The sequence below is a fragment of the Rhinatrema bivittatum genome, chromosome 4 (genome assembly GCF_901001135.1).
Source record: "Rhinatrema bivittatum chromosome 4, aRhiBiv1.1, whole genome shotgun sequence".
NCBI lineage: Eukaryota > Metazoa > Chordata > Amphibia > Gymnophiona > Rhinatrematidae > Rhinatrema > Rhinatrema bivittatum.
The window spans coordinates 415805280-415819824 of NC_042618.1; the positions used below are offsets into that span (position 1 = coordinate 415805280).

Here is a 14545-nt window from a genome sequence, read left to right on the forward strand (position 1 = left end):
TTTTTTCACAGGTAGGATTCTGTTGTTTGAGTCTTTGGTGCCACTACTTTTGTGTTATGATAGGTTTGCTGTATAGATTTTGAGTATCTTTTTTGTGGGGTTTTGTGTTAGTTCACAACATATCTGGCAGTGGACGGTGCTTGTGCTGCTATTACTGTGAAATGACACCAGAATTTGAAAATTTTTTTGTATGATAAACTGTAAGGGAGACATCCAAGCTCCATTGTTGGGGGAATTTCTGTGGATCACACAACTGGAGGACATGATTTATATTGACATTCTTTCCCTTCCTGTATACATTCCAGACTTCATACTTATAGCCATGTAGAATTAGTTGAATGAAGCTATCAAATAATTTTAATAGTAGTTACTAGAAGTGTGAAACTAGATAGCATTTACATTTGCGCAGAAGGACTATTTGGACTTTCTTATCAAGAGTTTTTATAGCCAATATTAAAGCATTGGGCCATGCTAGGGAGGTGAGTGTGATATGAGGAAATGTAATTTTGGCTCACCCGCCCCCCCAAATTCTTCTGTCTAGAGACACCACTGATTTCCTGTGACCTTAAGCATTAGTTCAAGAAGTGTGGGGGGGGGGGGGGGGGAGGAAGGTGCTGGAGAGGCACACAAATGCATTGGCCTCCAGGTGCCGGAGACCCTCGGTATGCCACTGCGCACAGTAAAGGTTCTCTTTAGCCTATGCTCTGGTTGTTCTGTACAAGAAACAAGAGATCTCGTCAGATCTCTGAGTAGGTTATCCTTCCCTCTGTCAACAGGGATTGTAAAATATCCTGGGAAGAGAATACAGATAGCAAGATTGTCATGGCTGTTTATACATTTTTAAATCCCATTCTTGTCAGAAAGAGAAAAATGTTTGATTCTTTCTGCTTACACAATGCATCCTCACATGCAGTAGAAACATATTACTGGCTGAAGTCAAGAACAGGTTTTTTTTTAAGTGTTTTTTAAGTGGTGTTTTGCTTCCACTATTTTATAAATTGACGTATCTTGAATAAAGTGGATTTTCAAGTTTCATACCATAATTGTGCTCACATCGGTGTTAAGAGTTTTTATGTCAGGCCCTTAGATATTGCTACATACTTTGACTCCCTACTTTAGAAAAAAAAAGATACAATTTCAAGTCTATCTGCTCCTATAGTTTTCATATCTGAATTAACTTTTAATTGTTCATCATTCTAGAAGAGGATGAACTCTTTCTGTTAATGGTTATGTGGCCTGCAAACTATTACAACATGAGGGAGATGTGAAATTTGGGGTGAATTTCAGAAAGCCATTGAGCAACATAGGCAAATTTTCAGTGGCACCTAACTGACAAAGTTTTTGACTGAAAATCTGCAGAAGTTAGTAGGTTAAACATTTTTGAAAATGGACCACTTTGTCTCATAAAAAGCCTCCAGAATTTACGCAGGCATAGGCTTGTCCTGTCATGCAACATTCAAACAGCATCGCTTCAGGATGCTTTTGTCCATATTGCTCGCCCTCTTGCAGGCAGCTTTGCAGTTCTCTGTGTCATGATTGGCAGCGTGACTGAATCGCTAGCACCCAGTCAGGATTTCATGCTGCCAGGCAATGGGACGCTGCTTGATACGGCGGCCAGAGACAAAGCCAGAGTGGAGCTGGCCAGCGCATTAACCTTCCTCGTTGGAATTTTTCAGGTAAGAAACACCAAAAGAATGTGGATGAGGAAAATACAAGGAGTTGGCTTCGATTAAGCTTTATGTCCTTTCTCTGAACCAGTTTGGTATGTGAAAGTTCCAAAACTTTTCCACTTTCTCTTGGTAGCTTGACTCTAAATATTATGTCAGCATCTATGCCAGGCACAGAAGAGTATAAGACTTATTCTAAAGAACTTTAAACCTCTGAAACCATCCCAAGTTGCTATTTTGTATTTCATCTTATTTGTTCCCACCCTCCCTTTTTCTGCAGTGCCTGAGGGGTAGTGGACTGAAGGGAACATTTCCTGTAGTGGGAGTTGTTCAGAGGCAAGTCACTCCTTTATTAGGGAAGTACAACAGGTTTGTGCTGTGATATTTATTTTCCCTAGGCTGTGAATGTATCAGCTCCACAAAGCACCAGAATGCTGCCAGGGTAGGGGAAGACAGGAAGCCTGAGCTCAGATCATACAGCAGAGGGCTTACAGCACAGCAGGAAGAATCAGGGGGACCCAATTTAATTCCCTTATCTACCACTGGAGTCACTTTGAGTAAAACACTTTAATCTCCGAGTGGTCAGTCTTTGATTGTATGCTCTTCAGGAAAGGGGGACATTGTAACTATAGGAATAATAGTGCACTGATTGTACACAGGGTAGGCAGCTCCAGTCCTTGAGTGCTGCAAGTCAGTCAGGTTTTCAGACTATCCTTAATGAATGCATGCAGTGGAGCCAGTGGATGCAAATGCATCTCATACCTATTCATTGTCGATATCCTGAAAACCCTACTGGCGTGTGGCATTCAAGGACCAGAGTTGCCTATCCACGCTCTATACAACAACTGGAAATATAAATACTAAATAAAAACAAAACTTGTTCTTTGAAAAATGTTACCTTTGCTTAGACTTTTAAACATTAATAAACTCGCTTGTGAAACTTGTGGAATTATATGCATTCCCAATATCCTGGACTGCCAAATCTATTTCACTTAGAAGGGCAATTTTTTTTCCTGCTTTTTGTATCCATTCTCTTCCCATGCCTTTCTCCAGGATGATTTTACAGACAAACCAGGTCTTCCTGCTGGCTGAAAGGGAATTTTCCTTCAAGACTTTAGTGCCACTCCAATGCTGGAAGGGGTTATTCCTGTAGTAGCAGGATCTTGCGTGCTTTGAGGTTCGATGATGTACCTGCAGCCTGCCAGTCACAACAGGAAAGCGAAACTAGTTATAAGAAAGGTTTTATTACTTTTATTTCAAAGGCAGTCTACTCACAGGAACAATAAAAACATTAACAATAATTCTTATCAACACTGATGTATTTGTTTCACACAGTTGTTTTTCTTTTTTTTTACGATGTAGCCATCTCTAAGAACTCAGTTTCTCTTGCACTTAACAGATAATGCAAAATCTCTAATGTTCTTATCTTAACTGTGGTCCTCCCTTGCAGTTTTTCCTTGGTTTGGTGCAGTTTGGGTTTGTGGTTACCTACCTTTCTGATCCTCTGGTGAGCGGATACACCACAGCCTCTGCCATCCATGTGACAGTGTCTCAGCTGAAAAACATCTTTGGGTTTCAGCTCAGTCAACATACCCAGCCCTTGTCACTGATTTATGTAAGTTGGAAGCAAGATGGTAGAAAAATATCACTGGAATTCTTCTAGTGGATGTTCAAGCTTGTACAGCAGATGTTGGCAGGTCTCCTTTTTGCAGAGAGCTGTGGAAAAAGAAAGAAAGGATGATGAGCTAGCTAGGGTAGCGACTAAGGCAGGTGCAACTGGACAGACTGAGTAGGCAAAATGGTTCATATGTACCGACACTTATTACTACCTGCTATCTACTGAGTTGCTAAATATATATACTGCCCTGGGTTCATTGCTCTCTTCTTAATTTGGTAGTAAAATAGAACAGGAATGAGGGCTCTAGAGTAGATCAAAGCAAAAGTTAATAATGTAAAGGGTTGTAAACCTGGTTGATAATGGCCAGGAATTAAGGGAAATGGGTTGTCAGTCAAGCAATGAAATGATGTTGAAATGATGTGGGGAATGCAGAAATAGTACCATAATTATTATTTTTATTTTTGCTTTGTTATGTTGATTTTAGTTTTAAGCTGTATGTCAATTTGATGTGTTTGTATTACTTGAACCTTTGTATATCGCTTTGGGCGATTTTTAATCTGGAGAAACCGATTTATAACTATTTTCAAATAAAATAATTTTATTGTTTGCTCATTCTCACTGTGTTTATTGTAGTTGTATGTCCAAATAGCTCTGTTTTTTCTCTAGGTTTAATTTGATTCTTATTTTACTGAATTATAATTTCTAACTTGTTTATTTTTGTTAAGTTTGATTTTAATACTGACCACGATTGTTACTTTGTTCATGTGGATTGTATCTCACTTGAAACATGTTATTGATTAAGAAAGTACCAAATGTTATAAATAAATAAATAAATCTAGTGAAACTGGGAGATGAGTGTGTGTTGAGGAAGGGAGAAAGAGAATACAGGATGAAGGATACAGACCAAGGGAAAGTAAGAATAGTCAGCCACATAACTAATCCTTATTACATTTTATCATCTGAGTTTTCATCAAAGATTCTAGAGCAGATTACAATAAAGCAACATACACAGCATATTATTCATACTATCCACCTTCCTTCCATAAACAGTATACAAATACAACCCACACTCTTCTCGCAACTTAAAAAATCTAGATAGTGCTAGGATCGATGTCCTATCCTGATGACATAGACTTAATTGGCATCTCAGAGACATGGGGGAAGGAGGACAAACAATGGGACAGTGCTATACCGGGGTACAAAATATATCGCAATGACGAGAGGAGCACCCGGGAGGTGTGTGGCGCTTTATGTCTGCAATGGCATAGAGTCCAACAGGATAAGCATCCTGCATGAGACTAAATGCACAATTGAATCTTTATGGGTAGAAATTCCTTGTGTGTCGCGGAAGACTATAGTGATAAGAATATACTACCGTCCACCTGGTCAAGATGGTGAGACTGACAGTGAAATGCTAAAAGAAATTAGGGAAGCTAACCAAATTGGTAGTGTGGTAATAATGGGAGACTTCAATTACCCCAATTTGACTGGGTAAATGTATCATCGGTTCATGCTAGAGATATAAATTTCCTGGATGGAATAGATAATATTTTTATGGAGCAATTGGTTCAGGAACCGAAGAGAGGGAGCAATTTTAGATCTAATTCACAGTGGAGGACAGGATTTGGTGAGAAAGATAACGGTGGTGGGGCCACTTGGCAATAATGATCATAATATGATCAAATTTGAATTAATGACTGGAAGGGGGACAGTAAGCAAATCCATGGCTCTCGTGCTAAAATTTCAAAAGGGAAACTTTGATAAAATGAGAAAAATTGTTAGAAAAAAACTGAAAGGAGCAGCTACAAAGGTAAAACGTGTGCAAGGGGCATGATCATTGTTAAAAAATACCATCCTAGAAGCACAGTCCAAATGTATTCTACACATTAAAAAGGGTGGAAAGAAGGCAAAATGATTACCGGCATGGTTAAAAGGGGAGGTGAAAGAAGCTATTTTAGCCAAAAGATCTTCATTCAAAATTGGAAGAAGGATTCAACAGAACAAAATAGGATTATGATTAAGCGTTGGCAAGTTAAATGTAAGACATTGATAAGACAGGCTAAGAGAGAATTTGAAAAGGCATAAACTCACAGTAAAAACATTTTTAAATATATCCAAAGCAGAAAGCCTGTGAGGGAGTCAGTTGGACTGTTAGATGATCGAGGGGTTAAAGGGGCACTTAGAGAAGATAAGGCCATCGTGGAAAGATTAAATTATTTCTTTGCTTCGGTGTTTATTGAAGAGGATGTTGGGGAGGTACCCATACTGGAGAAGGTTTTCATGGGTAATGATTCAGATGGACTGAACCCAATCACGGTGAACCTAGAAGATGTGGTAGGCCTGATTGTCAAACTGAAGAGTAGTAAATCACCTTGACTGGATGGTATACACCCCAGAGTTCTGAAGGAACTAAAAAATGAAATTTCAGACCTCTTAGTAGAAATTTGTAACCTTTCATTAAAATCATCCATTGTACCTGAAGACTGGAGGATAGCTAACGTAACCACAATATTTAAAAAGGGCTCCAGGAGCGATCCGGGAAACTACAGACCAGTTAGCCTGACTTCAGTGCCAGGAAAAATAGTGGAAAGTGTTCTAAACATCAAAATCACAGAACATATAGAAAGACATGGTTTAATGGAAAAAAGTCAGCATGGCTTTACCCAAGCCATGGATTTGCTTACTGTCCCCCTTCCAGACATTAAATCAAATTTGATCATATTATGATCACTATTGCCAAGTGGCCCCACCACCGTTACCTCTCATTACAAGTGGATAAAGGTGAACCAGTAGATGTAGTGTTCTTGGATTTTCAGAAGGCGTTTGACAAAGTTCCTCATGAGAGGCTTCAAGGAAAAGTAAAAAGTCATGGGATAGGTGGTGATGTCCTTTCGTGGATTACAACCTGGCTAAAAGAAAGGAAACAGAGTAGGATTAAATGGACAATTTTCTCAGTGGAAGGGAGTGGGCAGTGGAGTGCCTCAGGGATCTGTATTGGGACCCTTACTTTTCAATATATTTATAAATGATCTGGAAAGAAATACGACGAGTGAGGTAATCAAATTTGCAAATGATACAAAATTGTTCAGAGTGGTTAAATCACAAGCAGATTGTGATAAATTGCAGGAAGACCTTGTGAGACTGGAAAATTGGGCATCAAAATGGCAGATGAAATTTAATGTGGATAAGTGCAAGGTGCTGCATATAGGGAAAAATAATCCATGCTATAGTTACACAATGTTAGGTTCCATATTAGGTGCAACCACCCAAGAAAGAGATCTAGGCGTCATAGTGGATAACACATTGAAATCGTCAGTTCAGTGTGCTGCGGCAGTCAAAAAAGCAAACAGAATGTTGGGAATTATTAGAAAGGGAATGGTGAATAAAACGGAAAATGTCATAATGCCTCTGTATCGCTCCATGGTGAGACCGCACCTTGAATATTGTGTACAATTCTGGTCGCCACATCTCAAAAAAGATATAATTGCAATGGAGAAGGTACAGAGAAGGGCAACTAAAATGATAAGGGGAATGGAACAGCTCCCCTATGAAGAAAGACTAAAGAGGTTAGGACTTTTCCGCTTGGAGAAGAGACGGCTGAAGGGGGATATATGATAGAGGTGTTTAAAATCATGACAGGTCTAGAACGGGTAGATGTGAATTGGTTATTTACTCTTTCAGATAATAGAAAGACTAGAGGGCACTCCATGAAGTTAGCATGTGGCACATTTAAAACTAATCGGAAAAAGTTCTTTTGCACTCAACGCACAATTAAACTCTGGAATTTATTGCCAGAAAATGTGGTTAGTGCAGTTAGTATAGCTGTGTTTAAAAAGGATTGGATAAGTTCTTGGAGGAGAAGTCCATTACCTGCTATTAATTAAGTTGACTTAGAAAATAGCCACTGCTATTACTAGCAACAGTAACATGGAATAGACTTAGTTTTTGGGTACTTCTCAGGTTCTTATGGCCTGGATTGGCCAGAATGGCCACTGTTGGAAACAGGATGCTGGGCTTGTTGGACCCTTGGTCTGACCCAGTATGGCATGTTCTTATGTTCTTAATGTGTGCCCACTATGGGTTTTATTCCAAAATTAATTTTTTCCCCTAAGCAACAGATGGGGAAAAGTACTTTTGGGAGTATTCCCTGTGTTTAAACATCTTCCTGTTTATTTAACTAACTTGCTATTTTCCTCCTTTTACTTTAGACTTTAATAAAAATCTTCACCAGTTTGCCACAGACAAACATTGGCACACTGATCACAAGCATCATTTCCTTGGGAATGCTCTTTGCAGTGAAGGTGATAAATGAGAAATTCAGTTCCAAGTTTCTGATGCCCATCCCCATTGAGCTAATTATGGTAAGATTGTCAAAAGCCAAGGACTATGATCAGGTATACTAATGAGGTTGAGAATATATCAAGATAAACTCATACCACATAATGACATTAGGCCCTCTCATCTATTTCTTTTCTATACTACTTTTCACTGCAATACTACAGACTCTACTTAATCTTCAGTTTTACCTTTGCTTTCCCACAATTAAGGATCCTCTGTGCTTATCCCATGCATTCTTGAATTCTGATTCTGTTTTGGCTGCCACTACCATCTTCACTGGGCGGCTGTTTCATGTGTCAACTGCCCTTTCTGCAAAAAAATGGAGAAATTACTACTTACCTGATAATTTTCTTTCCTGTAAGGAAGGCAGGCCAATCCACACATAGAAACATATAAATGACGGCAGAAAAGGATCAAATGGTCCATCCAGTCTGCTCTGTAAGCTTATGGTAGTTTGTGCTGTGCTGTGTAGGTTACCGCATGCTTATGTTTCCCAGACCATAAAAGTCAGGACCTTCATTGGTTGCTGTTTGAATCCAGTTCCCCGTTACCCCCCCCCCCCCCCCTCCGGTGCTTATCAGTTTTCCACACTAGCCCTCATTGATTGCTGTTGAATCCAGTTCCCTGTTATGCCTTGCTGTTGAAGCAGAAAGCAATGTTTGAAGTAACAGTCTTATTGGTTAAGGGTAGTAGCTGCTGCATCAGCAAGTTACCTCCATACTTGTTTCCCCAGACCGTAAAGGTCGGGGCCCTTGGTTGCTGAACAAATCCAGTTCCCTTTTGCCCCTGCCGTTGAAGCAGAGAGCAGTGATGGAGTTGCATTAACAGTATCAAGGCTTATTGGTTAAGGGTAATAACCACTGCACTATCAAGTTACTTCATACACTTTTTCTTCATTTCCATTCTTTAGCCTTTAGGGTCCCACATGAGTGGGTTATGCACCTCTACCAGCAGATGGAGACAGAATAAAGCTGACTCAATGACATCAAGGACATATAGCCCTGCCCTGACATCAACCCATCTGTATTCTCTGAAAAAGCCAAACTGTGGACAAACTGATTATACTTGAACATGACTATTATCAGTCAACCACTCATACTTCCAACTAATTGGGAACACTGAGCTTAGACAAAAGAATTAACAAGCAGTAAACCCAGTGGGTCGGTTAGATTGGTCACGTGTCATTTCCACTCAGACTTCTCTGCTTTCTTTGTGGCTCAACTGCACTAGCAGTTAGCTTCTTGTCTTTGTGTGCAGACATGCTGGGCTTCAATTTCAGAGGGAGCAAAGGCAGACTGGTACTTGTTGCAGGTAAGCCAGCACCTTGATCACCCCTGACTGCTGCATATATTTGAAAAAAAAATTAACAATCAACAAATAAACAGGAACAACACTCTGCATCTTCTGCACTTAAGGACGAACTAAAGGCAAGTTGGCAGCCGAGGGGCATTGTGGATTGGCCTGCCTTCCTTAAAGGATAGGAAATTATCAGGTAAGTAGCAATTTCTCTTCCTCTGCACTCAGGCAAGCCAATCGACATGAGTAGGATGTACCAAAACTACTCCTGAAGAGGGCGGGAGGCTGCCCACAGTTTAGTCAACACCGCACGTGCAAAGGCAGTGTCTTCCTGAGGCTGAACATCCAAGCGGTAATGCTTGGAAAAGGTGTGTAAGGAAGACCATGCCGTTGCTCAGCAAATCTCAACAGGAGACAATAAGTGAAGCTCTGCCCATGATATCGCCTGAGCTCTAGTGGAATGCATTCTAACTTGCTTAGGCAAAGGAATCTCAGCATTCACATAGGCGGGCGTGATAACAGGCTATAGTTGCCCACATCGCAGGTTCACCTTGTTTACCTCCACCATGGAGCACAAACAGTCAATCAGACTTCCTGACAGATCCAGTAACCTTCAAGTACTGCATCAGATGCTGCTTGACCTCAAGGCAATTAGAGTGCACATTAACTAAAGAAATAAAGATGGAGTTAGATGTCTGAGGACTTAGAATAGTTTGTAGAGGAATAGATATGAGGTCAAATCTCTGTCTGGAGAAATAACATTTAACACACAAATCTTCAAAACACCCCTGACGTGATAGTTGAGATGTACATGTTAATGATAAAAAGGTAAGCCAGAGAAGTCAATGGTGCACACAGGCACGCACGAAGGAGCGTGCTCCTTTGTTTGTGCTCCTTTGTGAGCGCAGGCATAAGCACCTCCGGCGTCCAGGACCTGTTTAAATAGAGCCATCGCCCTGATATGATGTCACCAGGAGGCATGACTTTCACCACCAAAGCAGCAGCTCAGAAGTTATTTTGTGTTGGAAACTGTTGTGATTGTTAACAGAGTATCGGTATATAAATACAATAAATAAATAAATTTCTGAATGCGACTCTCTGGCATAAACACTTTGCCCCCCTTCATATCAAAACCAATGCCAAGATACTCCAGCATCTGAGATGGCTGTAGGCTGCTTTTGGCCAAGTTCACCACTCAGCCTAGTTCTTGCAATAAGAAGACCACCTTGCGAGAAGCCGGGATCACAAGTGCCTCAAATGGGAGTGCTCCTCAGGTGTCAGAAGCAGCAGTAGCTTTAGTAGTGAAAGGCAGCATTGTGCCTTTTAGCAAACACACACTCGGAGGTCTTGCAGTGTCCTTATCCCGTGTGTGAGGAGGGATTGGGGCTAATGCAAAGCCTGTGAGCTTGTACTAGCTCACAGCCCCGTGCTGAACTTCATGAGCGTGGGGGCCTAAGTGTGCATGGGCTGATAGAGATTGCCACCACTTCTCTCTCATCACCCACCTCTTAGTCTATCCAAGAGAAAAATGTTAGCCATTATAACCCCATTTTAGCACTTGAAAGTTCACGTGATCCTGGAGGATGATGTGATAATGGGGCAACATTTTTGGAAGTCCTGACCTAGGCCCCCTTTTTGTCTTATTACCAAAGCTTGTAATAATCCCATCACTCAGTAAGATTAGTGAGGCTGTTGTAAAAAAATATCTGGTCTGCCCATGCTTACTGAAATTTGGGTTTTAACCATGGTCCCTTCATACAGGTCACCCCAGCCTTCTTGGAAGCCCACTACTGTTGAACCACTGCTGTTTAGGAACTAACTGAGTCAGGCATCTTCTTTGCATTTTCTCTTCAACACTATTTATTTTCTGGAAAAATAAAGTGAATTCTTTGCAGGTTGTGCTACCAACTTATGAAGGGTAATTTGTAGAAGCCCATATAAACTTTAAATGAAATACAGGCATAAGTTACACTAATTTCTAAAGGGAAAATACGTTCCTATTTAACCTTTGAAAATTATCCCACCAAATCCACCTGCAGATAATTACACTTGATAATTTATGCAGATTTTCTTTCTGGGAAAATGCAAAAGTATGTACTGTACATAAGTGTTCCTGAGAATGCCTTGTCTCAGTCTGGTTAACTTTATGTGCATATAATTTTAGTCTTGGGGGAATTCTGCGCTACTGCGGGGTGCAGAATTTGTGCAGAACTCCCCCCTGTGCAGAACTGCCAAATTCTGTGCAGAAAATGGCACAGAGATAAAGGCCCTGGCATACTGCGAACGGAGCGCGCCGTTTGCGGCGAAGATGAAACCCCGGCACGCCATGTGCACTGAAGATGAAGGCCCCGGCGTGCCGTGATCAGAGCATGTGCGTTCGCGGCGAGGATTAAGGCCCCTGTGTGCTGCGGAACATGCTCCGCTTGCGGCATAGATGAGAGTGAATGTGTGTAGAGAGGGGTGTGTGTGAGAGAGGGGAGGGGGAAGGGATGTGAGGAGGAGGGGGAGGGGGAGTGAGGCGAGAGGGGGAGGGGATGTAAGAGGGGGAGGGAATGTGAGAGAGAACAGGGGGGAGGGGTGAGAGAAAGAGAGCAGAGGTGTGAGAGAACACGGGGTGGGGGGTGCTTGAGTGTGGGTGCCAGAGAGAGGGAGCCTATATGAGGAGATTGTGAAGGAGTGCGGATGTGTGTGAAGATCGGGAGCTCGTGCATATGAAAAAGGGATCGTGTGTAGCTTGTGTGCTAGCTTGTGTGAAGGGATTGTGTATGTGTGAGACAGAGCCTGTGTGAAGGGGTGCAGGAGAGAGAGATATAGGTAGCCTGTGTGAGGGTGTATATGTGAGAGAGAACAGCAGTTTGTGTGGCTGTTTATGTAAGAGAGAGGGACCCTGTATGAGGGGATGAGTGTGTGCAAGAGAGTGAGAGAGCCTGTATGAGGGTGTGTGTATGTGCACTAGAGAGGGAGCATGTGTGTGAGAGAGAGAGGGACAGAGGGAGCCTGTGTGAGGGGAGTACTGAGAAAGGGGTCAAACTTTGAGAGTGGCGATAGAGTGGAAGGGGTTGAGCCTAGAGGTGGAGGGGGGAGAGATACTGGCAGGTGGAGGAGTTGGGTTCTGAGAGGGCAAAGTGGCCAGGGGAGTAGGGGAGTAGGGAACGAGTGGAAGGGACACTCTTACAGTGAATTTCTAGGGAAATTCTGCTCAAAATATTTAAAAGTCTGCATCTTTAAGTAATAACTTTTTTCTTTATTAATTTAAAATGTAATACTTAAAGACTGTCATATAAATTTTATTTTGATCAATATAAAATATGCTGAATTTAGCAGAATTTTAAGTTTTTGTGCGCAGAATTTTAAAAAATGTTTTGCGCAGAATTCCCCCAGGAGTATAATTTGTACACATGTAAGTTTGCCTGCATATAGTGTCATTTCTGCAGGCAAGGCACTGTTTCATCCATGGAAATGTCTTTGAAAATTACCATGCCCATCATCCAAAGAGTTTGCTGTCCAGGAGCTATCTAGAATGAACTCAAGGAGGTTCACAAGACATGTGAGCTTCAAAGAAACACCTGTATTATCTTTGGCTCATTTTTTGTGTTGGTCCAAGAACAACTATCACAAAGTACAAATAATCTAACTTTCTCCAGGACCAGTATGGTTCTTCTCAAGGCAAACAAGCTGATCTCTCAGGCAGGCCACCTCTCCTACATCCAGTGTCCATCCAGTGTGGCTATTCACTGTATAAAAGGTCAATGAAGTACAGGGATCAGGGGCAGATTGGCCTGTTGCGGGATCGGGCATGCCCCAGTGGGTCGGTTAGATTGGTCACGTGTCATTTCCACTCAGACTTCTCTGCTTTCTTTGTGGCTCAACTGCACTAGCAGTTAGCTCCTTGTCTTTGTGTGCAGACATGCTGGGCTTCAATTTCAGAGGGAGCAAAGGCAGCCTGGTACTTGTTGCAGGTAAGCCAGCACCTGGATGACCCTGCCTGCTGCATATATTTGAAAAAAAAAATTAAATGCTGCTCTGTTTTCCAGTCAGAGCACTGCCTGTCTTTGACCTGCCTCTCTTTGATGCTCCAGTCGGAGCTGCAGTGTCTTGGCCCCAGCCCTCCTTCCTGTCTCTCCCACCTCCTTTACTAACTGGGGATGAGCTACCCGCCCTAGGGCCCTTCCTAGAGAGAATAAAAGCAGTCTATTGCCAGTCCTGCAGTCACCGAGCTCTGTTTCTGTCCGGTTGAAACTCTGGCCTGTAGCCTCAGAGATGGAAGAAGGGAAAGTGAGGATATGCAAGCACTGGCAGGCAGCACTGGGACTGAAAATGCACTGCCCTGGGACAAGATACTGAGTTTTTTTTTACCTCAGTGAATCCAGTAAAGTTTAAAAAAAAAAAAAAGTGAAGGAGAGAGGGACTGGCTGGGACCATCACTGCAGCTCTGGCGCTATCGCCAGGACAACAAAGTGCTGCAGACCCAGCAGCTGAATGCACCAGCTGTAGTCTGTACATAAATTAAGGTTACCTGCAAAAAAAAACCTGGGGTGGGGGATTAAAGCAGGAATTTGAGGACTGGGTGAAGGTAAGTGGGAAATTGGGGAAGGGGCGAGCAGGCCTGGTGCTGGAGATTTTTTGGCTGAAGTCTGACAGTAGAGGCAGACGTGTTCCAGGTCACATAATGTCCCTCTCTAGGGTCAGCTTGGTGTGCTTTTGGGAGTCACTGAATCACATGGGCCTGTTTAAAAAAAATCCCCCAGGCTGATATTTTCCTACAATTCACCCCTAACAAGGATGTATCTTTGTTTTAAACTGATTGGAAATCGCATTATTGTTTTTTGCAATTTCACATCCCTAACAACAGAAAACCAACATGTTATTTTCTTTCCTTTGTCATTTTAGCATGCCTTAAAACCATTTAGTGCATGCTGATATGACAAAAAGAAAAGGAATTGAATTGAATAAAAAAGTAACCGGAAAACAAAGGATTTTCCATGCCCGCCGTTTATGAAGAAGTTGATCCACTTGTCAAATCTGTAATCAACCCCATTATTTGTGCTGTAATTAATATTCAGTTTCATTGAACATTTCCACCCAAAACATTTTCTAGTAGGACTTGAAGGCACATATTGACAGGACTTGTGAAAAGCAGATTTTTATTGTAATTGCAGCATTGATTCATAAGGTTTTGCTTGTTTCTTCAGCTCATTGTCTCCACGGGAATATCCTATGGACTGAGTCTGCATGAAAAGTTCGGCATTCAGACTGTGGGTGAAATCCCCGTTGGGTGAGTGCCATTTGGGATAAATTTATCTTCAGGACTCCTTGACAGAAGAAGAGGATAGTAAGTGGATCCCTTTAGCAAATTCTTAGCCAATCTCCTAACTTTCTGTTCCTCATATGCTAAATGTGCTATTTACTAGTGGACTGGGTTGGGGACTTGGGCTGCAAACCATTCAAAGCCTTAGTAAAATACACCTATGGTGTCCCTTACAAAAACTCATAGGATAATTTGAAAAGATAATTTATATATTTCAGATTAAAATTTAAATCTAGAGGAAATCAGGTTTTAGGTGGAAGTGCATCTTTTTTCCTAGGAAAGAAAAAATTGGTATATAGAAAAGCTTTATTGCAACCC

General features: G+C 41.7%; 1 protein-coding gene across 1 annotated transcript in view; it reads left to right on the forward strand.

Annotated features, from left to right (window-relative positions):
- Window positions 1–14545, forward strand: part of LOC115089425 (solute carrier family 26 member 6-like) — a 79494-nt gene that overhangs the window by 3037 nt on the left and 61912 nt on the right. The window contains exons 3-6 of the mRNA XM_029597518.1: window positions 1510–1676; window positions 3118–3282; window positions 7494–7646; window positions 14112–14194. Of these exons, the coding sequence (XP_029453378.1) occupies window positions 1510–1676; window positions 3118–3282; window positions 7494–7646; window positions 14112–14194 (568 nt within the window). The remainder of the gene's footprint in view (window positions 1–1509; window positions 1677–3117; window positions 3283–7493; window positions 7647–14111; window positions 14195–14545) is intronic.